The 22,042-nt window shown below is 54.3% G+C and overlaps 8 protein-coding genes across 8 annotated transcripts; 5 read left to right on the top strand and 3 right to left on the bottom strand.

The window, feature by feature from the left end:
• Positions 1–151: 151 nt before the first annotated feature.
• SCP_0506700 (hypothetical protein) lies at positions 152–835 on the top strand (the record flags this gene model as incomplete). The annotated part of the gene is made up of 4 exons (XM_027758727.1): positions 152–265; positions 323–423; positions 477–711; positions 764–835. The coding sequence occupies 4 exons, from the start codon at positions 152–154 to the stop codon at positions 833–835; spliced, it is 522 nt and encodes a 173-aa protein (XP_027614528.1).
• Positions 836–1,386: 551 nt separating this feature from the next.
• SCP_0506690 (hypothetical protein) lies at positions 1,387–3,605 on the top strand (the record flags this gene model as incomplete). Its single annotated transcript, XM_027758726.1, has 12 exons — positions 1,387–1,485; positions 1,549–1,560; positions 1,639–1,704; positions 1,766–1,849; positions 1,913–2,023; positions 2,078–2,167; positions 2,231–2,353; positions 2,405–2,467; positions 2,532–2,642; positions 2,697–2,713; positions 2,768–3,065; positions 3,120–3,605. 12 exons carry the CDS (start codon positions 1,387–1,389, stop codon positions 3,603–3,605), a joined length of 1,560 nt encoding a protein of 519 aa, XP_027614527.1.
• A 427-nt stretch (positions 3,606–4,032) lies between these two features.
• SCP_0506680 (Probable FAD) lies at positions 4,033–5,895 on the bottom strand (the record flags this gene model as incomplete). The annotated part of the gene is made up of 7 exons (XM_027758725.1): positions 4,033–4,666; positions 4,735–4,876; positions 4,929–5,330; positions 5,393–5,433; positions 5,492–5,595; positions 5,664–5,745; positions 5,807–5,895. The coding sequence occupies 7 exons, from the start codon at positions 5,893–5,895 to the stop codon at positions 4,033–4,035; spliced, it is 1,494 nt and encodes a 497-aa protein (XP_027614526.1).
• A 490-nt stretch (positions 5,896–6,385) lies between these two features.
• On the bottom strand, positions 6,386–13,074 carry SCP_0506670 (SNF5-domain-containing protein; the record flags this gene model as incomplete). Its single annotated transcript, XM_027758724.1, has 9 exons — positions 6,386–6,493; positions 6,554–6,691; positions 6,746–7,242; positions 7,304–8,190; positions 8,249–8,376; positions 8,436–8,869; positions 8,922–9,037; positions 9,100–11,761; positions 12,486–13,074. The coding sequence occupies 9 exons, from the start codon at positions 13,072–13,074 to the stop codon at positions 6,386–6,388; spliced, it is 5,559 nt and encodes a 1,852-aa protein (XP_027614525.1).
• A 24-nt stretch (positions 13,075–13,098) lies between these two features.
• On the bottom strand, positions 13,099–13,923 carry SCP_0506660 (hypothetical protein; the record flags this gene model as incomplete). The annotated part of the gene is made up of 2 exons (XM_027758723.1): positions 13,099–13,508; positions 13,575–13,923. The coding sequence occupies 2 exons, from the start codon at positions 13,921–13,923 to the stop codon at positions 13,099–13,101; spliced, it is 759 nt and encodes a 252-aa protein (XP_027614524.1).
• Positions 13,924–14,062: 139 nt separating this feature from the next.
• SCP_0506650 (hypothetical protein) lies at positions 14,063–14,666 on the top strand (the record flags this gene model as incomplete). The annotated part of the gene is made up of 2 exons (XM_027758722.1): positions 14,063–14,110; positions 14,160–14,666. The coding sequence occupies 2 exons, from the start codon at positions 14,063–14,065 to the stop codon at positions 14,664–14,666; spliced, it is 555 nt and encodes a 184-aa protein (XP_027614523.1).
• Positions 14,667–16,035: 1,369 nt separating this feature from the next.
• SCP_0506640 (predicted protein) lies at positions 16,036–18,784 on the top strand (the record flags this gene model as incomplete). Its single annotated transcript, XM_027758721.1, has 6 exons — positions 16,036–16,359; positions 16,412–17,705; positions 17,764–17,838; positions 17,905–18,101; positions 18,154–18,588; positions 18,632–18,784. The coding sequence occupies 6 exons, from the start codon at positions 16,036–16,038 to the stop codon at positions 18,782–18,784; spliced, it is 2,478 nt and encodes an 825-aa protein (XP_027614522.1).
• A 1,597-nt stretch (positions 18,785–20,381) lies between these two features.
• Positions 20,382–21,784, top strand: SCP_0506630 (hypothetical protein; the record flags this gene model as incomplete). The annotated part of the gene is made up of 9 exons (XM_027758720.1): positions 20,382–20,527; positions 20,579–20,649; positions 20,704–20,735; positions 20,788–21,002; positions 21,057–21,131; positions 21,185–21,243; positions 21,294–21,425; positions 21,484–21,663; positions 21,717–21,784. 9 exons carry the CDS (start codon positions 20,382–20,384, stop codon positions 21,782–21,784), a joined length of 978 nt encoding a protein of 325 aa, XP_027614521.1.
• Between the last annotated feature and the right edge of the window lie 258 nt (positions 21,785–22,042).

Raw genomic sequence — 22,042 nt, 5'->3', positions numbered from 1 at the left:
AGAAAAGTGCAAATCTAACTCCCACAGTACTTAGTACTAGCTATAGGCGGGCTGACTCAGAGCTTCATTGACAACTTGCACATAGCAGACGAAATTCTCATCGTAATCCGGCAGTGACCTGCTTCTAGCGATTCACTCTCTTCTGAATGTCATGGAAAATACCAAGGCAGCGATAGATGAGCCTGGAGGTCAGAGTGAACAACTTGCTGCCGATCCCTTAGACCTTTTTGTGGCGTACCCATTCTCTACGGACACAATGTACCAGGTGCGATTGAAGTAACTGCGTCCTGCGTCGTGCACCTCATTTCACGACATTCGCAAGCAAGGTCTGTCAGGCATTCTGGGAACTGGTGCCTTAGATGGAAAGTCGGACGATGAGAAGAAGGATGTTCTACTTCGCTCGCAAGTTTTCTACTTCAACCGGTAGTGTTGTTTTGTCTGTCATCCCGTCTTTCTCAGCATTGATTTTTATGCAGCATAACTGGCTATTCTATTGCTGTGGATAATGCTCGAACTCGTTGGGAGCAAATAGCACAGCTGGGACTGCATCCTCCCGCAATAGCAGACCCCTCCGCGATGACACATGGGCAATCAAACATGGACAACAATGGCGAGACGCGCACCTTGACTTTTGTGGAGCTCAAAGAATTGATCGAGCAAGGCAAAACTGATCAGATACCGAACAATCGAAGTATTCCAAATGAGTTGAATGTGCGTCTCTTTGTGGATCCATGTTGGCGGAAAGTTGACGTTGATGGCGCAGAGTGCTATGCCTAGTGAGTCCAGAGCAAATCTAAGAAAGAAGCCATGGGAGATAGATGCACAGAAAACGTAATTGCTGAAGCATGCATAGCCTCGTTCATAGGTAACAGGATGTAAAGTATGTCGCGTATTCTAGTTGTCTTCTTTGAATGAGACCACGCGAATCTGGACATTGCATGTGAGGCGCCGTGAACCTCTTTAGGATGGTAATTATATCGTGTCTCGACCAGTCCACTTCTCGATGATTCCTCCAGGAATTGTGTTTCACGGTGCTATGTACGAGTTTCCTCCCTCGTGCATAACACCCACACACATGTCACCCAGGATTGACCGATTACCTACTTACTCACACAGAACAAATCGGGCAAACTGGACTCATGGGAGGTAAGTCTGTTTGCACTCTTCTTCGAGATTGAACTTCACGATCTCAGTGTCAGCACTCAGATCGCCAGTGGCAATGCCGGTGATCATTATGTCGCGTGACAGCAACGTGTTATTGAGGCTTACAACTGAGGGAACGCGAAATTGCCTGCTTCATACCAAACTGCTTTGTACAACCCTACTCGACCTCATATTGCGAAACTTGAAGTCCACGCGTTTTCGTTTGAATTGGAATGTGCGACAATGGAGGTCGCTGCAGATCCCGACTTATCACGGGAATTCATCCAGCTCTTGAATAAGGAGCTGCAAGAAACGCGGTTTAAGCTACAGGTAGCAGAAGAGGTGAGTTCTCGCGACAATTGTTGTCATGAACTGGACCAAAGAATGACAACGTGCCGTATTCAGAAATCTGACAGTGTACGTACTGCATTCGCGTTTGTGGCCCACACCGTTACTATACCATGTTTTCACCGTGGTTGACATATCAACTGCTAGCTGATAAAGGAGAGTCAAGGGATCAAACGCGCGCTGTTCGAGAGGGATAACCACATCCGTGACCAAGTAAGTCCGAGCTAATAGTGCCACTGGGAGTTGGACAGCTGACCTAGTAACCCGCCTCAAGACGCAACAATTGTTCAACTTGCGCCAACAATATGAGGCACGTGGAGCTGAACTTGCCGTCTCGCAGCAGGCTGTTGATGCCCTGGTTTGTCCTATCACATGCCTTCTAAGAATCTGAGGACTGCACTGATATTTGTTGCCATTGCAGAGACACAATGAACAAATGTTGAAGAAGGTCGATATCGGACAAAGCAAGAACGTTAGAGATCAGGAGCTAGCGATAGAACTACAGAAGAATGGAGCCCTCATCGGTGAACAGGTGTGTTTCAACTCCACTGGCGCAGTTTTTGATTGATTGCTGAATAGACCTCAGCAAGAACGAATAAGCAAACTTCAAGAACAACTTCGACTTCTCGAGGAGACGACGCAACAAATTAGACGAGGTCACCCAAGGATCGGTTCGGTCTGTATCTCTTTCTTTGACTCTTATCAGTGGACTTACTGTCGCAACATGTAATCGACTCAGAGGGATGGCTTTCCGCGCGCTCATGCTTCATCAACGGATGATGATCGTCGAGCTCGACAACACTCTCTATGCGAAAGTGGATCCGTTGTCACTACATCTGCAGAGCAGCATGGGAGATTGGAGGTAAGTGCCGGCTTTCATCTGCCGCTTGATGCTCTAATGCACTTCATTCAGGAAATGGCACAATTGAAGAAGCAACTAGAGGACCTGAAGGCACAAATAGATGGGCCGCAAAAGGTGCGTTCAATCGTACTTTCTCTTCACCTTTCTAAAACCACTCAACTCGACAACATTCGTTAAGTTCTCTACGTTCGTTCAGGTCTTTCTGCCCTCCCTTCCCGGACCGCTTCCTCGAAGACATGAGATCGTAAGCAGCATAATCGGCGTCGATAGTGTCGAGGCTTATTGGAAGGTGAGGAATTCCAGTCTGAGCGCACACATCGTCTGATCATGAAATGTTATGAAGAATTCACGCTATCCGCGGTGCGTCTGTTTCGCGAATGTTTTGTCCGGACTAACATATCACTACCTTTGTAGAGACTGGATTCTCCATCACCTTCCTGGAGAACACTGTCCTATGGAGTTCAGTCGCTTATCATGGCGCGGACCTCATGCGTTTGTGGTAAGTCCAACACATATCTACTCCCTGGCAAGTGGGAGAAAGAGAGGGCGTTCGTGGAACCAAAACGACGAGTTTACTCGTCTGATTGGCTGCAGGCGCGAAATCTTCTATACTACGGACGACACAACGTTCTATGCCGGAACGTATCAATTTTTGGAAGGACCTAGAGACCTCCAAGTATCTGATCTCGTGAACGTTGAGGAATGGCCACTCGTTGAGTTTGTTACTTACCGCTTGGAAAATCAGTTGCTCATGAAACCTTACTAGGATCAAGAGAAATTGATCAGCATGTTTGGATTTACAAACGCGGCTGCATTGTCACCCAGTGCAATCCAGTCGTTGCTGTGCAACTTGTATCAGCAAGGAATCGCGAAAGTCAACATCTTCTGTCTCCAGAACATCGGCTTCAACGAGGAATACTATCGGGCGATGAAGGACGAAGAGAATCGGGCGAAGTGGGACCTGCAGAACACTGAGAACACCATCTCAGCTGTACGGCCTGCGATGCTTTCTCAGTCTAGGAAACGAAACCGAGGGGCCGAAGATGAAGCCAATGACTCCACCGACGATGACAGTGATGGAGACACGATCCGTGATGCGGATTATGGTACGGATGGTCGCACTGGTGGCGGCACGGACGGTGACGATGATCCAAACCTACCTTCGAGCGTGGTTGTGAACCATCGGAAAAAAGTGAAGAAGGCAAGGCTACCTTGTGATCGGCATGCCAAGAACTCGGATCACGATGTTTGATTTGAATAGCAACACTCAATTTTGAACATTTTCTATGATTAGCATATACCTTCGGAATCTCCGAGAAGCCTCATTGTCTGCATATTCTATGGTTTCCTAGCGAGCACATCTCGGGAGGCGGGTCAATGCCCCAGTTGAACTACGTTCATCGTATGTTTGACTTCAGATTCGCCACTTGTTCCCTTGGCGCGAACCGTTTGTTGACATTTACCTTCTACTGCTTGTCGTACGTGATGCCCGCAGTGTCTTGCAATTTGTTGTTCAGTGTCCTGTGACTGCGCATACAATTCCACATGCCGCAATGTCCCTGGCGACGCCAGCTGGGATATACTTTCTGAGCGATCTTGGGCTCTGTCTAACTCAGTAAGCGTACAACAAATATACAACCGATAACTTCATACAATGCCCACATCCACGCACCCGTCAATCACGACAGCACCTGCACAGCAGCAACGGTGCCTGCTGCGCGACCTGCGCGCTCAAGGTTCCCATCGCGCAGCTCATACGCGGGGCGATAGCGCGGGGCACAAGTGGCGGCGCCGGTGCACACGCACGCGCCGCTCGAGTCCGCGTCCGCATAGCAGACGAGGGCAGGGTCGCCGGTGATGACCTCGAGTGCGGCGCGGTTGGGGATGGGGTCACACCCTCGGTCGTCCACTATGCACGTCGCGCGCGGGTCGCCGCGGATCATCTCGAACATCTCTGGTAGCGGGTCGCGCACGGACTCGTCCGCGAAGCACATCGCCTGCGGGTCGCCGGGGAGGACCTCCAGCCTGTCCGGGAGCGGGTCGCCGACCCCCTCGGCGAAGCAGATCGCGTTGCGGTCGCCTGGGACGACGATGAGGTCCCCGTAGGGCGGGGTGGAGGTTGGGGGTTTGTCGGGGGCCGCTTTTCGAGCGCCGTTCCGCGCATCAGTCGCGGGAGATGAGGGCGACGTTGATGGAGAGATGCTAGTGACGTCGGAGGCAGATGATTGCGCGCGGGAACAACGCGCACACGGCGATTGTACGAGAAGTGCGGGATTGCGGAAAGTGTTATAGGAGGACCCGAGAGAAGTATAACTTCACAAAGTTGAAAATTGCGTGGATGAGTGTTGAAGGCGTAATTCGAACATCTGATTAAAACATACCCTTCGTCGTACAGGCTGCAATACGGGATATTCAGCTTCCGCAGATACGTCCATACGTCTGTGTATGACCAGTTAATGATGGGGTTTACGCGCTCGAACTTTGGCCATCCTCGATCCGTCGAATTTCGGAACGTCAGCGTCGCTGGCACACGTATATGAGCACTACTGACGAACGCGAGCTGCTGAGCACGTACCTCCGTGCGGATCAGACTTACGAGTCCCTATGAGTATTCCTTCGACATGGGGGAATCGTTCCTTGTAGATCTCCAAGGCTCTCTTCATGCCTTCTCCACCCTTCGTTTTCTGTCTTGATCTCGCACCTTCACCCGCAAAGGCATAGCTTGTCCCACTGGTATCCGACGTGGATGATGTGGGGGTTGCTGCCGCGATCACAGCCTCCGCTGGAAGGTGAGAATCGCTGGAAGGTGGGAGCGGGCAATGGAAGAGATCGAGGTTATATTTCTTCGCCGACTCGTCTACAAAGGACTCCAGCTGCGTAAATGGTGATGAGATGGGTATATAAACCGCTGAACACGGTTTGGGGTTTGGATTTCTGCCACCGACCGCAGCAGCCAAGAGGTGTAGCAAGACTGTACCTGTATGATCGGTGAAATAGATCAGCTGAACCACACCTAGCGAGGCAGCGCAGTGCACTCACAGTCCTTGCCGCCATTGAAGCTCAACGAAAGATGCTCCTGCCTTGGTGAAGTGTTATAACCTCTGCGCGAATCACAGACAAACATCAGATGAATCCCACCCGAATGTATCCAAGGCATCGTCGATGACCTCCAGAGACTCCTTCACGAGTGGTGCGAGCTGGTCTGACGAGGATGCCAGGGCATAGACCTCCTTGGATATCGCCTGGTAGTCAACGTTCGACATGTCGAGCAAAGGGAGGGTGGGACGTGGAGAGAAATAAAGCTGCGCACCAAGTAAGGCCGACAGAGCGGCGCTTCGAGAAAGTACGGCAGGACTTCCTGTATGCTGTCTTTATGGACACTTGCTCTCAGCCTGCTCAGTCCGTTCTCAGTCATCGCTCATGCATCTGGCTCTCTTCCTCTTCCTAACTCACATGCTCTTCTGACCCGGCGTACTCTTTCTGACAAACGTCTCTGAAATTCTCGCTGCTCTGAGCCAGCTCGGCGTGACATTCCAGGTCATCTACGCTTCGCTGAACGTCTATGCCTGATCAATTCTCTTGACTTCCGGAGCTTCGATGGGCCTTGTGACCGCGGTACTTACTGATGTTGAGAGCGGGATGACTACAAGGCCAGTAGGTTCATTATCAGGTGCCAGGGCGAGTAGGAATGCGCGTCTCAGCACATTCTGAGGCCTGAGGTCGTACCTTCGTCGGCCGACATGTATAGTCATGGTGACATAGCAATACACTTACGCCGTGGGTGTGTATGTCTAGCATTTTTACTTCGAGCACGGTCGTCGGCCAGGAGTGTCCGCGCGAAATAATCAACTCACATACACTGTTCCGTAAGGCAAGCATCTACAGGAAAGCTCACTTCGTTGGACTTGAAACTCCGGAAATAACAATACATGTACAGTCAGAGATATCTAGTACGCCAGTGGGCGGCAGCAATGCATCACGACAACATAATCCAGAGAGCAGGTAGAGCACAGAAGACAAGCAAAAGGCAGTTCAGTTAGGAGCACCCGCAACGCGACTATTCACCCTCTGCCGGTGCTGGCGATTTTTCAGATGGACTTCATAGTTAGTAAGAGTCTCACCCGGCCCGGGCGTATACAGCTGCAGGAACGCAGGCTATCAGCTATCCATAATCGCCGCACGCAGTAAAGCAACGCGCACCTTCCCCGGGCAGTCGAGGCATTTGATGCGCCATTCCGGTGGGTTCGGTGGGTTCATCTTGCGCAGGATCACCTCGAATCTATCATCTGGGTACTTCTCTTGCATCGCGAGCATCGCGTCCTTTAGCCACTGCGGCATCTGTGCGCGCGTGAGGATCTAGGCAGCCGAACGACGCGTCAATTGCGAACCTACCGTATTCGAGTGGGTATTAGGTGGCATGGAGGGGCGCGAGGGTGGCGGCGACGCGGTCGGGGGCGACATCGCGGGCGTACTAAGGGGGCATGGCTCTGCATCAGCGGATGTGGAAGTCGGGGGTGCTGACTTTGTGTACCCCGAGCCATTTGCTTTTATCACCCGTTGGGCTAGCGGAGACTCGGAAGCGCTGGATGCGGTGGAAATGGGGGACATCGGTCTATCTGCCTCGTCGGGCACGGCAGGCTGCGACTTCGGCGGCGCGGGAGGGACTTCGACCCACACCTCCCCCTTTCCGCGCGCCGGTGTCTCCTCTTCGACATCGCCATCGACCGTTGCAGCCTTAGATGACTCTCCGTCGTTCACTGTATTCTGAGGGCGTCTCCGTTTTGCCGCACCTTTTGCCTGCTCTGCATCCTTCTTGACGTTGATGTGGTATTCGGCGTCGGCGTTGTACACGACGGGGCGTGGCCTCCTGTGTCTGTGCCAGAACTTGCCTACGAGTAGTAGCAATATCATCAGTGACCATATTCCCACACCGACTTGCGGTTTGCTTACCGCAGGTGCCGCACTGAGACTTGTCTCCAAGCGGACCCTTTCTGCGACCAACAGCGATACTGTCAGGGCAACCACAGTTCGAGCAGTGCCAAACGCCGTTGATCATGTTGGCGTGTTGACCGTCGGCAAACTCTTTCTCTTTGGCTTCCCTCTCCAATTCCTTGGCTCTCTTCGCAGTCATGATGACCCTGGAAACTCTGCTATCCGGCGCGGCGCTGCTGCTCGAAGGCGGGAGGTCATTCTCAATGGGAGGCATCAGGGTTGACGCATCTGCGGCGGTGTTCGACGTCGGAGCCTTGACGCTTGCGCGGGGGCGCAGTACACTGGATGGATATGAGGGAGCCTTGAAGAGACCCTTTGGCTTCTTCTCCTTTGGCGCAGCAGGGGCCGTGGGGGCCATAGGCGGCGGCGCACTGGGCGGTAACACGACTGTGCCATTCTCCGACGCCACCATATTGGCAATAGTGACCTGCGCAGCGGCCGCGGCCGCACGTCTCGAAGTGGGAGCCGTAACCGCATTGACAAGTGCCAGAGTCGCCGGGTCGACCTCTGGGAAGCCGATCGCGGGCGTGCGAAAGGTTTTGGGCGGTTCTCTATCGGGAAGGGCAATGCCCCGCCTGCCGCGCGTTGTCTTCCTCCGTCGCCTATTGAGTTCCTTCTCGCGCTCCTTCTCGTTTCTCTCGATCTCGCTTTCGCTGAGATAGTTGAGGAGAGGTGTAAACGCGCTCACTTGATCCATGGGGCGAGCTGCGGAAGACACCGAGGAAAGAAGCGACATGCGGAGGTCATCGTCTTGCACGAGCGATCCATCGGGAGGACGGCCAACGAGGAAGAGTGACTTCTGGTAGATTTGCACCTGTTCTCTGATGGAGTGCGCAATAGCAGTTCTGTATGGGTGACACGTCAATCAGTGAGAGAATACCACAGATACTATAATCGACTCACTTGAATTCGCCTCCCAGTCCGAGCTCTTTAGCATATATTTCGGCGAAACGCTCGGGCGACGGGTCGGCGTTATCTAGATCCCACTCAAACTGGTCCTCGAGTTTCACAGCGCCCACGATGATGTCCAGCTGATCGCACACGAGCATAAGCCACGCGCGCTACCAGAACACAAATTCAAAGGGCTCACCTTCACAAGAATTCGCATATCCTCCATGAAGCTATCGTCATCTCCGATTGCGTCCAGAGACATAGGAGCATCCTGCTGCGCAGGAGTTGCAGATAAATCGGCATGATCGGTGACCTCTTCCTTCACAATCTTCCGCCGCTTGCGACTGAGATTGTCTGGCTGAGCGCCTCCTTTCCAGCGCCTGGTTTCTGTTCGCACACCCTTCCTCCACGCCTCCCACCACGCGGCATCCTCGTCGTCTAGTGTGCCTTTCACGATCGCATCGACACCCGCAGGAACGCTCAATATACCATCCTCCCCAAAACTGTCCGAGTGCGCCTTAAAGTCGCTCAGTTGATCCTGTATAGCCTTCGTGATGACCGCATGATAGCTCGGCGCCAGGCCGTAGTCGTCCACCACAGACTGAGCAAAGTCCTCCGGTGTGATGACCGGATCTGCACAGCATATTAATTGCATATAAGAGCTGGGGCGCATACACCGACGTACCGTTGAGGTTCCACACAAAGGTATCGCGCATCCTATGGTGTTCTACATCAAACTCTAACCGAATGGGCACGAGCTGCTCTGGGCGGTTGGCATCTTCCTCCGCAAGTCTTCTTGGCCTGGAAGAAGAGGCGTCAGCATGCGCCCACGCGGCAGCCACCCAGTGCGTCTGCATACTCACAGCTTGAACCCCTCTCTCCTGCCCGTGCGTTTCTTCTCCTTCCCCGGCCGCTCCTTCAAGCCCGTGAGCACAAACTTGTCCCGGGGCCGCCGCAGGCGCACCTCGTCCGCGGGATCCTTCTCCCACCATGCGTGCGGAGCGGCAACGGTCTCGCGAAGCTCACGTCCCATGCGCTCGCGCATCCGGCGGTAGAGCGCCTCGTAGTCCTTATCCAGCGCCATCCAGCGCTGGACGTCAGCGATCTCGTCTGGGGTAAGTGGTGGTATGTGTGTGGTCGACTCGACCAGCGGGACGAAAGTCACCCGCGTGACCTTCGGGTTCAGCGAGACACCGGGAGGGAGGGGCGGTAAGTGGGGTATCGCGGCCGATGCATGCTGCTGGGGTGCAGCCGCCGCGGGTGCGATCGCGCTCGTGCTCGAAGAGGCCGATTCGCCGCCTCTCGATAAGGAAGCTGGAAGTATCGCGGAACCCATAGATGTCGAACTCAAGGTGCGTTCCAAAGCGGTAGGGTGTTGCTGCGCTGGGCCTGCTTGTCCAGAGAGACTTACGCTGGCGGTGGGCGATGAAACAGACTGGAATGAGGACATTGCAGGTGGCTGCGATGCTTGCCGTTGGCGCGGTGTCTGCGGGACAGGAACATCAAGACCGCCCATGCTTCCCGTTCCATTGCCCATCCCCAGTCCAGGGAGGCCCATCCCACCTGTCAGGCTGGCCATCGCGCGCGCAGCCGCGGCGGGATCGACCATCTGGCTCTGGGAAGGGCTCAACGGAGAGGTAGCGGTTGCACTCAAACTCTGGTTCGGGAACCCTAGGAAGTTGTTCGCGTTGGTCTGTACGTGAAGCGGTTGGGAGCCCATGGGCAGCTGTCTGCCCTGTCCAGCGAAGCCATTCGGGCCGGCGCCTATACCCATGTTTATCGGAACCTCGTTTCCTGGAAGCTGCCTTGGAAGGACGGGGGGCCCCATCATGCCTCCGCCGGCGCCTCCAAGTAGGTTGACGCCCATACCTGCGCCGGCGCCCACATGGGAAACTTCTCTGGGACCGACGTTGCCCGTGATACCCATTCCACTGAGGCCTGTTCCACTAACAGATCCGTTCATGGGTAAACCCAAATCCGCACCAGTTATACGCGGGGTTTGTGGCGGCTGATGGCTTTGCTGAGCGGACGGCTGCTGTTGTAGGTGAGCCTGCGGAGCTTGCTGCTGGGGCGGATTTTGGCTGGGCAGCGCGACAGATGCAGAGACCGGCGTTCCGCTCACTTTCCTCTTCGCGCCACGACTGGGCGAGCCCGGCTGAGCGGGCGCAGGTGCGATAGGCGCGTATCCGGGTGACGGAGCCTTCTGCTGCTGCTGGGCGCCATTCTGGACATAAAACGAGGCCCCGTTCGCGCCATGCTGTTGTTGTTGCTGCTGGTGGTGAAATCCTGCAGCAGTCGCAGGCCGGCTCGGTGCCTTCGGCGCGCCTCCCTGCGCGTGCGCCTGTCCCATCCCGTCTGGATGCATCGACATGCCCGTGCCCGGTCGCATCCCCGGCAGGCCTGCCGAGCTGCTACTCGACATCGGGCGGGGCTGAATCGGCACTGGCGTCGGTATTGGTATAGGAATGGGGCCGTTCACGCCGTTCACGTTCGGGGGCGGCGGGCTCGCTCCCGCGCCACCAGTGCCCGGGCGTGACTGCGAGAGCGCGCGCTGCGAATGCCGCGAAGGGGGACGCGGGCTGGCGCTTGAGGTGGGCCCCCGCGGGGGCGGTGGCGGCATCATCTGGTGCTGACCTTGACCCTGGATCTGGGGGCCACCGGAGGGGCCTGCATGCGGAGTGGACGAGCGGTGTGGCTGCTGGGGGTAGAATTGATGCTGCTGGAGGTGAGCCTGCTGCTGCTGCATTTGTCCCTGTCCTGACATTTGCGGATTCTGCGCCTGGTTCTGTGCCTGTGCGCGATGGGAACCCGACGTGGCAGACGACGCCGAGGACGGACGGGCCTGGGCGTACGCGCCCTGCGAGAGCTGCTGGAAGCGTTCGAGCTGCTGTTGCTGTAGTGTCGACGGCTGCTGCTGGTGTTGTTGCTGGTGCTGTTGCTGTTGCTGCAGCTGCAGCTGCTGCTGTTGTTGTTGGTGCTGCTGCTGTTGCTGGTGCTGTTGCTGCAGTTGCTGGTGCTGATGCTGCAGTTGCTGTTGTTGCTGCTGGAAGTACGACAACCCGTACGGCGCGCCCTGCATCCCGTTCTGGCTCATGCCCGACGCCCCCATGCCTTGACCCTGGTTCTGCGCGCCCATCTGCGCCATCCGCTGCATGTGCACCACCCGCTCCTGCATCCGCGCCATCGCCCGCTCGCGCTCCGCGGGTGCCATCGCCGCCAGCTGCTGCATCTGTGTCGGGTTTAGCTGCATGCCCATCACATTCGTACCGGCGTTCGCGCCCGCGTTCGGCGTGGGCATCGCGTTCAGCATCGCATTCGGGTAGTGCGACAGGTTCGGCACGTGTTGCTGCTGGTGCGGTGTAGCCGACGGCGCGGGCGTCGGCGGTGCCTGCGGGTGTTGTGAGTGCAGCGCCGCGTTGGGCGCGATTGGGCTTCCGGATAGGCTCCCGGGGGCGTTCGTGTGAGTGTTGGAATTTAAATTCTGGGGGTGTGTGGATGTAGAATGTGTTGGTGATGTCAGGGAGCCTACGGGTAGAAATGAGTCAGTTATGCTCTCCAGAAAAGAACAAGAGTGAGAATATAAAATCTGAAAATTATCGGACGGGGCTGTGATATCGACGAGAGCAAGAACGGGAAAGATTCCACATCAGCTGTACAGTTGAGGGGGGGAAAGTGAACACCAGTGCAAATCGTTGAGTGCATGCCAGGCGCGATACGACAGGTCAGCCCGCACGCGTATCCGGATGAAAACAAAACCAGACACATCGAACTGACGGCGGGGTACCACATCCCATGGCTGAAGCACAGGCTACACAGTAGCCTTTCGAGCAATGAAGGGAGAAGGCGAGACGCCACTGCAGCCACCATGCCAGAGAACACTCCGCAAAGACGAGCAGTCATACAATGTCCGTGAAAAATCATCGAGCGATAATATCCCACAATCAGAAGAAAACAAGAACATGCGGCGACGCGCAAGGCCTTTCACGGCTTACGGCGAACCGGTGCCAATAAAACTCGACAGTACTCGCTGGAAAGCACCAGCCCCGCGCGATGGGTGGTTATACAATGTCGACGATATGGAGAACTCGCAAATGTTCCCCTCAGACGGACCAGTACGATACGAAGCGAGTTCATATGCGTGGAGCCCCAGAGGCCATGACAGCGCAATCCCGCCACACGATAGGACAAAGCGTGGCAGGTAGAGATCCAAAACAATGGAACAGCACGCGAGGATTTAAATTGAACTCACCTCCCATGTTCATGTTCATGCTCATATTCAACGCAGCCGGGTTGATACCACCCATATCACCCATCTCCATCGAGTTTATACCACCCATCCCATTCATCGCGTTCATGCCGCCCATGCCCATGTTGTTCATACCCGCCATAGCTCCCATGTTACCACCAGCATTGGCGAGCAGCTGTGCAGGGCTCACGCCCATCCCGACTTGTCCATGCTGCTGGCGCTGCATTTGGGCGATACGCGCGCCCATGAGCGCGGCCGAGTTAACACCACCAGCAGCGTTCGCGTTCTGGAACTGCTGTTGCTGTTGTTGCTGATGTTGTTGGTGCTGCTGCTGCTGCTGCTGCTGCTGCTGCTGCTGCTGCTGCTGCTGCTGCTGCTGCTGCTGGTGGAACATCTGGGGGTTGACGCCGCCTCCGGCGTTGCGCGAGGCATAGAGCTGCTGAAGCTGCTGCTGCTGCTGAGGGGAAAGGTTCTGGTACTGCTGGGAGATGCTCGCGGGTGCGGACTGGTTGAAGAACGAGCCGAGGAGGGCCGGATTGATGGACGGCTGGGGCTGGGCGGCGGAGGACTGGGGGGACGGGGAGGAGTTCATGGGCGCGCAGGACGGACGCGTCGGTCACGTTACGCGCGCGGGCGGAGGACTGGAGTCTGGGAGAGCTGTGGGGGCGGGAGAGCGGCATGTCAGCGGTGAGGCACGTGGGACAGGAGCGGGGACGGGGGAGATAAAGGCGGGGAGGGGCGGGACGTGAACTGGGAGTGGAAGACAGAAAGGGAGGGAGACTGGGTGGCGGGCGGGCTTACGTGCGGTGGTCAGGGCTGGGAGCCGAGACTGGGAGACTGAAGGGTATAGAGAGACTTGGGCAGATGCCAGGCAGATGAGGGACACAGGGGCCCCGCGGCGATCCAATGCTCGTCTGCGCAGCTTCCGAAACAACGAAGATTCCCGGATGAAAGCGAACAAATGGCGACTGATTCCGGAAGGGGTGAGATGGAGCTTCCGCTGCACCGTGTCCGTGTCGAGGCGGCCTATCCAACGCTCTCTTCAAACCGTCACCCTCCGTGACGGGGTAAAGGGCTATACAGTCACGTCACGCGGCGGCACGGCGGGCAGGCGCCCGAAAAGGCGCGCTGCGAGCGCCGCTTCAACTTCATCGCTGTCGGGCACGGCGGGGGACAGCGCGGGAACTGGGCAGCGCGGGGCAGCGCTCGCAGCTGCAGACCCGCTCATGACATTCGGGACTGGGGTAGCCGCCGCTTTCCCGGTGGTACGTCTGTACGTGCTACCGCCCAGATCTGATAGACAGATTCTCAGATCTCTCCCCGGCACCGAACATCCTCTCCGTGTGCTCTCCTGCGCCTTCGTGGAGTGTGAGGCGTGTGGGATGTGCCTCGACAATTGATAGTCCTTGCATCTTGCAACCGTATGCCAGTCTTCTTTCATATCCTCCTAGTGAACTCGGAAGTGGTGTGTTTTTCCCAGTCCAGACTGCATTACGAAGCGGTCTACATTTAGCGATACGACGTCGCCGGCTCGGCGCAGTTGTGTACTCATATATATGGCCCGTAGGTTTCCGTATACGATGCTACGCAACCGCTATGTGAAGCACGGACATACGCGTCATTCGGCTGTCAGCAGTTTTCTCACCGAGACCTTGCCCCGTTACTCATCCATCTCAGACCGTGTATGCAGTGGTACCGCGCCACCCGAACTCAGCCGGACTCTTGCAGAACGTCCCATCCCTCGCCCATCCCTCGCTGGGAGAGATGATGGAGGAGGCTTCGCCCCGGAAGGTCGGGCGAGCAAGCACATTCCACAACATCCCGACTGGAGAGCCGAGCGAGGTGCTGGGCCGTCCTAACCCCCTCCTGCCTGCCTACGTGGAGTCTAGGCCCTTCGCTGCTACCTCGCATCGTCGTCTATTCCATACTGTCAATCCGACACGTTCCGATTGCACCCTACGAGACGCAGCATACTCTCACCAACGCGTGATCGTCACTTACTTATCACACAAAGCGCTACAGACAACAACAAACCGTGCAACACGGCCAGCATGGCTGCACGAGAATGCAAGAGTAAAGCCAGCTACCAAACAAACAATCGTACTAGGAGAACAGGCAGCAAATGATATCGATCCCAAGAAAACGTTTTCACGCCAAGAATATGTCGCAAACCACTGCTTCTGATTTACCCTTACCTCCATTGGGATTCTGGATTCTGACAGCATCTCAGAATGCAGCGAGCAGAAACGCTATCCCGGGTCCGTGTGATGCAGACTGGCGGGGCACGAATGCTGTCTGCACGGCCTTGCATTTCCAGAGGACATCTTTGATGGTAAATGTGCCGAACAATTGGTCGAATTCGCGCCCGAGGTGGACTCTGTCCTGACTGTTGTCTGTCCAGTTTTGCATCGCGTGCCTGTAGACGGTGTGGAGTCGTGGACGAAAATCAGGACAAACGACTCCAGGTCACGATGGATGCCCCGAAGGACGGTTTTCCCTACGATGGTCTGCCGTTAATTTCAGAGTGCCTTGGAAAAAGTGAGTTTATTTTCATACTATGCTATAGACCCGTGATACCGCCCTTTCCGATTCGGCACTCTTCAGCGGTGGGGCATTCAGATTCGTCAGGAAGCGCAGTAAGACCGAAATCGGTCAGGAACCCTTCAAAGCCGTCCGCGGCATCTGAACGTTCCGCGAGGAACACACACACTATCTGCATTGATACTCCAGTGGAGGAGGAGCGCCCTCTTCACCGACCTGGACCAGCAAAGTCAGTAGGTATCGGGCGTCGGGCGTCAACAGGAACCAACATACAGACACACCCTTGGGTGAGTGTGGTTCATCTGTCCGACGACTAGCCAGATGAGCACCCAGAGAAGAAGGATTCGACATCGTGGTGGACGTCAAGAGAGATATCCTTCTCAACTAACAACTCCAATGCCTTGAAGTAGTAGTCTGGTCCTCTCTGTCCCTCCTAAATTATCCCCGGACTCTCGTTATTTACGTCACCACAAGGTGCGCTCACCAGTGTTCCACAACATTAACCACCGGACTCGAGGTCGTCCACCGAGCTGGATGTAATTCTTCCTTCCATGAAATCTCATCTTCGAAAACGTTTCCTGTGCTGCTGAACATTCCAGTATGGTGAAAATCCTCCTGGCTCTCTGTACCGTACGTCGCCTCAATCATTTGTTCGACATTGCGGAAACATGGAAGTCCGTGCGCATGGTCTACGACAACAAAGGCCTCTTTTCCCGAAGATCTCCAGAAGAATACAGATGAATGGTCGGCGTGGATATGTCAAGGTAGCTCGCCACCTGGCCTACGTCATGTGGTCGCGTTAAGCCCAACACGACCACGTGACGTATGCTGTCATTTGTGTCCGTTCCTACACCAACGCGCTCTGCTGTATACGACTGCTGCTGCGTAACTCGAAGCGGACAATCTATAGTGAGCTTAAAGGCTCGATTGATGAGATGATTAACATGAAACCTATCTTGACACTCCCTCGACCTTTAGGCCACCTCCCATCACCGAGATTGTCACCCAAACAATGTCATATTTTCACTCACAGTCAAACTCGACGGCAGACTCTGAGAGGTCTGACTGTGGTTGCAGCTTCTGGAGTTGCGGCTCTACAGAGTCTAGTTGCTCGGGCGTGCCCGTGGCTTCTCCTACAATCCACGATGCGAATGAGCAGAATCGGTACGAATGGACATCACAATATCTTCACAAGATCAAACAGTTTAACGGAACCATTGACTCATTCGTGCAGATTCTAGTTCCCAGCGAAGTGGCGTGCCCGACCTTGGACTGCTCTGGGATATTCGACCGCGTTCCCAATGACTGTGACGAACAATTGATGTATGAACCTTTAGTGAGTTGCTCTGTTGTGGCTCACATCAAGGTGATCCGATTATTGTATCTAGGTCAAGGCATTCCACATGCTTACCGAGGACTTCCCTGCTGCGAAATCGCTTACATTCCTGAACTACAGCAACTTCTCGATGCGGTTCCCTTACATGTCGCGCGATCCCTACCATCGTCAAGCCAAAACCGACCTTACCGTTTCCTACCCAGGAACAGCTGAGACGCTGTGTGCACCTCGATGGAGTGATATTTCACTCGCTATTGATGTCAAGCCTTGTCAGACCGACGATCCCACGTGGCAGTTTTCCAAAGAGCATGCCAACACCGTGATGGGGCTTGTTAGTAGTGGGCACAATCTGCTGATGGGCCACATGGGCCTCTTTGCCTTTCTTATAAACATCTTTGGGCACCGCGCATGCATCTTTCGCTTTGATCACTCCTCCGTCATTGCATCACCTCAATTCAACTATGTCCAGCGGCCAGAGCTTCTCAAGCAATTCTTCTGGAACTTTGTCAACCCCCTGCTTGGCACGGCGATCTCTGGTGTCGACCCACTTGTATCTGTGCCTACAAACCTAGAACTGGCCTGGGCGCGAAATGTGTTTGGGAAAGAGAAATTACCCGGCCTGGATCTTGACATGAGCAGCTGGATCAGGGCGGAAGTAGAGACAGAGAACGGTGAGATCATGATCAAAGAGTTTCTGACGGTGAAGTTGCTTTTCATCGATCCCTGCCTGTTCTGTCACTCGACGATGATATGGTCCGCGATCGAGAGAGACGACGAGAGCGGCGAGCAGTACGTTATCAAAGACTCGTGGCAGCCGCAGGATCCCCAGTCAGAAACGGTGTACTACTCCCATATACTGAAGGCATTACGGGAGCGAAACGAACACCCATTTGGATTGGCCGTGGTACAGGCCGGGACCGATCTTGGTGTGAAGGAAGACAACGAACAAATGGAGCCGTATGGTCCGCCACCGGAGCAGCCTGTTCTTAGGAAACCACCATCTCATGCTCTCGATAGGTCGAGTGCGCCGCTTGCTTCGTCATCTTCGCGTACGGGCGATGTCGACCTTTTCTCGTTGTCCCCTTTGTCCGCGCTTCCCTCCTCACCCCTGCCGACAAAGAATGTCAACCTTTTTTCGTTATCCCCTTTGTCTTTACCTCCTCCATCACCTGCGACGACAGGAAACGTTGACCATTTCTCGTTATCCCCTTTGTCTCCGCCTCCTTCATCTAAGCGGTTATGGATAACGGTTCCCGAATCAGCCTACCGCAATCCAACCAACAGTCCCGAACTTTCACAAGTTTTCTTCGAATGCGCAGGCAGGTCACCGGACCCTGTCAACATTCGTATGTGATCCCGCCACTGCGGAGTATCATGATCGCAGCCATATGCGGGTCGTCCTAGAGACACCGGGGATTCCACTGTCAAGGTTCCCTAGCACAAAACGGGTGGTCAACACATTGTGTGACGCTATCGAAGGTATGCATCTTTCTCTCTAGCGCGACGACTCAGGTTGACAATGAGTTATATGCAACCCCAATACAGGACGTCAGCGGGCTTGCAGTGGTGGTGTATTGCGCCGAGACGTAAGTGAAGGGGACGTCTATATGATTGATGGCAAACCGTACAAGGGATGCATCGGCGACTCGGACTACAGCAGTTTCGTACCGACTCTCCAGAGCGGTCACGATGACCTGACGAGACCCGATGCCAATCCGACCGACTCTGTGAAGGAACGAATGGTGGGTTTTACTGTCTATTGGAGAATGATCTTGTACTAAACGCTGCTGCCAGGGAACGCACGCTTTCGTGGCGATCAAGCTGCTCGATAATAAGGGTGTCATTCATGATGCACACAACGACTTGGAATCCTTCTACTGGCTCTTTATTTGGCTAGTCATCCGACACACCGTGCATACCGATCCGGAAGGCATGAAGGCACATTCACTAATGTTTCTTCACGAAAACGACCACCTTTGTGCCAACATGAAGCGCGGGTGGCTGATAAGCGAGGACCAGTACCTCAGTGTTCCGGGGAACGCATCTCTGACGTGGATGCTGAAGGAGTTTACCATTCTGTGCCGCGTAGGCAACTTCACCCTGCGTGGTCCCCCCGTATTGCTCACGCATGACGCTGTCACGGGGAAGTTCGAGGCAGCTCTGAACATGGACGGCTGGTCAGAGGACGATCGTGCACTACCGTTAAAGCCCAATGTGGATTCTGAAGAGGTGAGCTATACCGATCCCGCGAATATAGCAATGGGTGAAGCAGTCGAGGTTAAAAGACAACGCGAGAAACTCGGAGCAAGGTCAGACGGTAAACACGGTTCAGGACAAGGTACCAATGTCTTCCTCCAAACGAAAGCGCGAGCCTGAGGAGGACCTTAACCCAAGTTCAAAACGCTGCAAGTCGGCGATCGTATAGCCTTCAAGTCTTTATTTTGAGTTTCATGCAGGCTCCGTCCGTCCCTCAGCATGTACTTGCGCTGTCCGTGGTTTCGTCTGAATCCCTCTTGGCTCCTGGCGCCCAATGATACTTCATCGTGAGCGGTGTCGACTGCAACACCATCAAAGGCCACTAGTTATAATACTCGATGAGTGGCCTTTGTGCACAATGAAAACAAGCTTATCTACCATAAGCCGTGTCTAAGACTTTGTAACGAGAGGACATATCAACTCCGGGACAGAATCAGTCTAGCCTCACAATTCGACAGACGGGCGAGATCATGGGATCGTAAAGTCGAATCTCAACAGACTTTGTTATACCAATGCCGACAGATGAGTAACTTCGACAAGTTTCGACACCAACAGAACTTCGTAGTCGGAGCAGCATAGCAAACAACAGCGAGCACCGTACCGAGAGCTGAGCATGTCGTAAGTACTCTCCAAGCGACTTGCTCAACAACTTGGAGCACAGTACTTGCGCGTCAGGCGCTAGTTCTCCACGAATCTTGCTGTAGTGCGCGGACAGTAGGCTGGCGATGTTCCAGCCACACAAAGACTGTAAGATCTATACCAGCCAGGACGTTCAGGAATGACTTCAGGTTGAGATGACCAACTGTATTAGTGCCTCCTTCTATTACAGTTGGGATGTTTTGTCGCAGCACGAGCCTCCAGCATCTATTTGCAACATTGAACTCTGCAACATCAAAATAGAGGTCTGTAGGAACCTTCCACCCGTACTCGTCTCGTTGATGAATCCTCGAGCCACTTTTCAGGACGATCTGTCAGTCAGATAAACCTTGTAAAGACAGGATAATACACGCACACTCGTGGCCTGGAGGATAACGGGATCACGACTGTGCATTTTCAACCAGCTATCGTGTACGCAGCTCAAACGTATAGAGCTGTCTAACGAAACTGTATGACCTACAGTAGTCCGTACGGTCACATCCTTGCCAAGTAACACAAACGTACCTGAACCAACTTGTGCAGCCTGTCCTTGGCGGGGTCCGAACAGCCGTCCAAGGTAAGTCCCGAAACTAGAATCCGACTTCCACTCAGCTAACCCCCTGCGTCCAGCGATATGCCATGGTCAGGGATGAGACCCTAGCTAAATAGACCTCTGTGTTGATGCTAAACAGTCAGCCGTCTTTCAAATTATCGGCATTGTAGAAGGCGGCTAGATAGCTGAATCACCATCTCTTCAGCTTTACGGTCACGCTGACGGCTACTTGAATTGATAATAAAGGAGATGCGTGCGATGAATGAACATTATTCATGAGCTTGAGGTGAAGCTTGCGGACATGAGCAAAAACTCACGAACGGTCAATTCAACTCCATCGAAAAATCTGACTTATCAGTATTTCTGGGATTAGCCTGACGCACAAGAGAGATTGTGAGAGATATGTACCAGTGAAGGGCCGCCGGGTTGAGTGAAGGAAGTGTGAAGGAGCCTCGGAAGAGCTCGAGCGCTTGAACGGGCCGTGAGCAGGCGCCAAAATACTTGGTCTGCCATCTCCTCAGGCTCACGCTCGTCCAGTCTCTCCTATAGTTCTCTCAATTTGAGCACTCCTTTGACGATGTCTGTCATCCTCGTTACCGGAGGCACTGGCCTTGTTGGCTCAGCCATCAGGTACGTTATCGAAAACGAGCCTGAGGGTTCCCGATTTGGCAAGAAACCTGGAGAGAAGTGGATCTTTGCCAGTTCCTCCGAGGCCGATCTGAGGTGAGGGTTGTCGACTCTGAATTCTCTTATCGTAGACATAATTGGAGGCAGGGACCCGGAGCAGACCAAGAGGCTCTTCGAGAAGTACAAGCCCACCCATGTCATTCATCTCGCTGCCATCGGTATGTATCTCGCTGTTGTATTGCGAATAATGTGGATTAATCCTCATACCGCAGTCGGGGGGCTCTTCATCAACATGAAGTACAAGGTCGGTTGTACTGCCATCTTCCCATGGGATATTGGCTTACACGAGCACGCAGCTCACTTTCCTCAGGGATAATGTCTTGATCAACGACAATGTCTTGCACACCTCCTACCTTTACAACGTCAAGAAGGTCATCTCTTGCCTCTCGACCTGTGTCTACCCTGACAAGGTTTCCTACCCGCTGGACGAGACGAAGATCCACCTTGGGCTCCCACACGAGAGCAACTTCGGCTACGCACACGCGAAGCGGCTGGTAGACGTTCAGAACCAGTAAGTGCCGCATCGCCAACCCTAGCCCATAGTCTTAGTTTCCGCATTGTGCAGTGCGTACAAGGACCAGTACGGATGCAACTTTACGTCTGCCATCCCGACGAACATCTTTGGCCCGCACGATAACTAGTGAGTCGTCCACGTCTCCTGTTCCTGCCCTCTTACGTGAATATGTGCTTCAGCGATCTTGAGAGCGCGCACGTCATCCCAGGACTCATTCACAAGTGCTACCTCGCAAAGAGTAGGCACTTCGTCCAATCTCAGTATGTACGTGACTAACTCTGTCCCCAGAGAACGGCACACCGTTCGTAGTAGGAGGTACTGGGAAGCCCCTGCGGCAGTTCATCTACTCCCGCGATCTCGCGAAGCTCTTTATCTGGCAGCTGCGGGAATATGAAGACGTCGAGCCGCTAATACTGTCTGGTACGCGTTCATCTGTATATCTTGAATTTTAGTACCATAACTGACGCGCGGAGTGCAGTCGGGGAAGACGAGGAGATCAGCATCAAGCAGGTTGCGGATGCGATCGTGAAGGCGCTGGACTTCAAGGGCGAGTACACTTTCGACACCAGTCGCGCGGACGGCCAGTTCCGCAAGCCCGCGTCGAACAAGAAGCTATTGTCGCTCATTGGCGACTTCCATTTCACCCCATTCGCAAAAGGTTTGCATACTGTCCAGTTAGCGTCGCTGCTTAAGCTGACCGTGGGTTTGCAGCATTGGACGAGAGTGTCAGCTGGTTCGTGAAGAATTTCGAGAACGCCAGGACGAGTAAGGGACACTAGAGTGGGGTTCTCCTTGATTGTAGATACCACTGAGACACCATTAAGGACGAGCGGACGATCTTATGTGTTGTAATAGTATGCTTGACCGTAGCACTATTGCTCGTCTGCGCATACCGAGTCTGACATTTTGCGGGAATTGCGGAAGGGTCCTCAACCGTGCGACACTCCTAGTATATCGTTGGTACACCGTCCATTTATTTGAATTCAAAATATCGTAAAACTGACGCGGGTTGAAGTAGAGGGTCGTGGAGACAAGTC

The sequence above is a fragment of the Sparassis crispa genome (assembly GCF_003851025.1).
Source record: "Sparassis crispa DNA, contig_000004F, whole genome shotgun sequence".
In the NCBI taxonomy this organism is placed as follows: Eukaryota; Fungi; Basidiomycota; class Agaricomycetes; order Polyporales; family Sparassidaceae; genus Sparassis; species Sparassis crispa.
The sequence above is the reverse complement of the archived record's forward strand: the minus strand, read 5'-3'. Positions and strand labels throughout refer to the sequence as shown.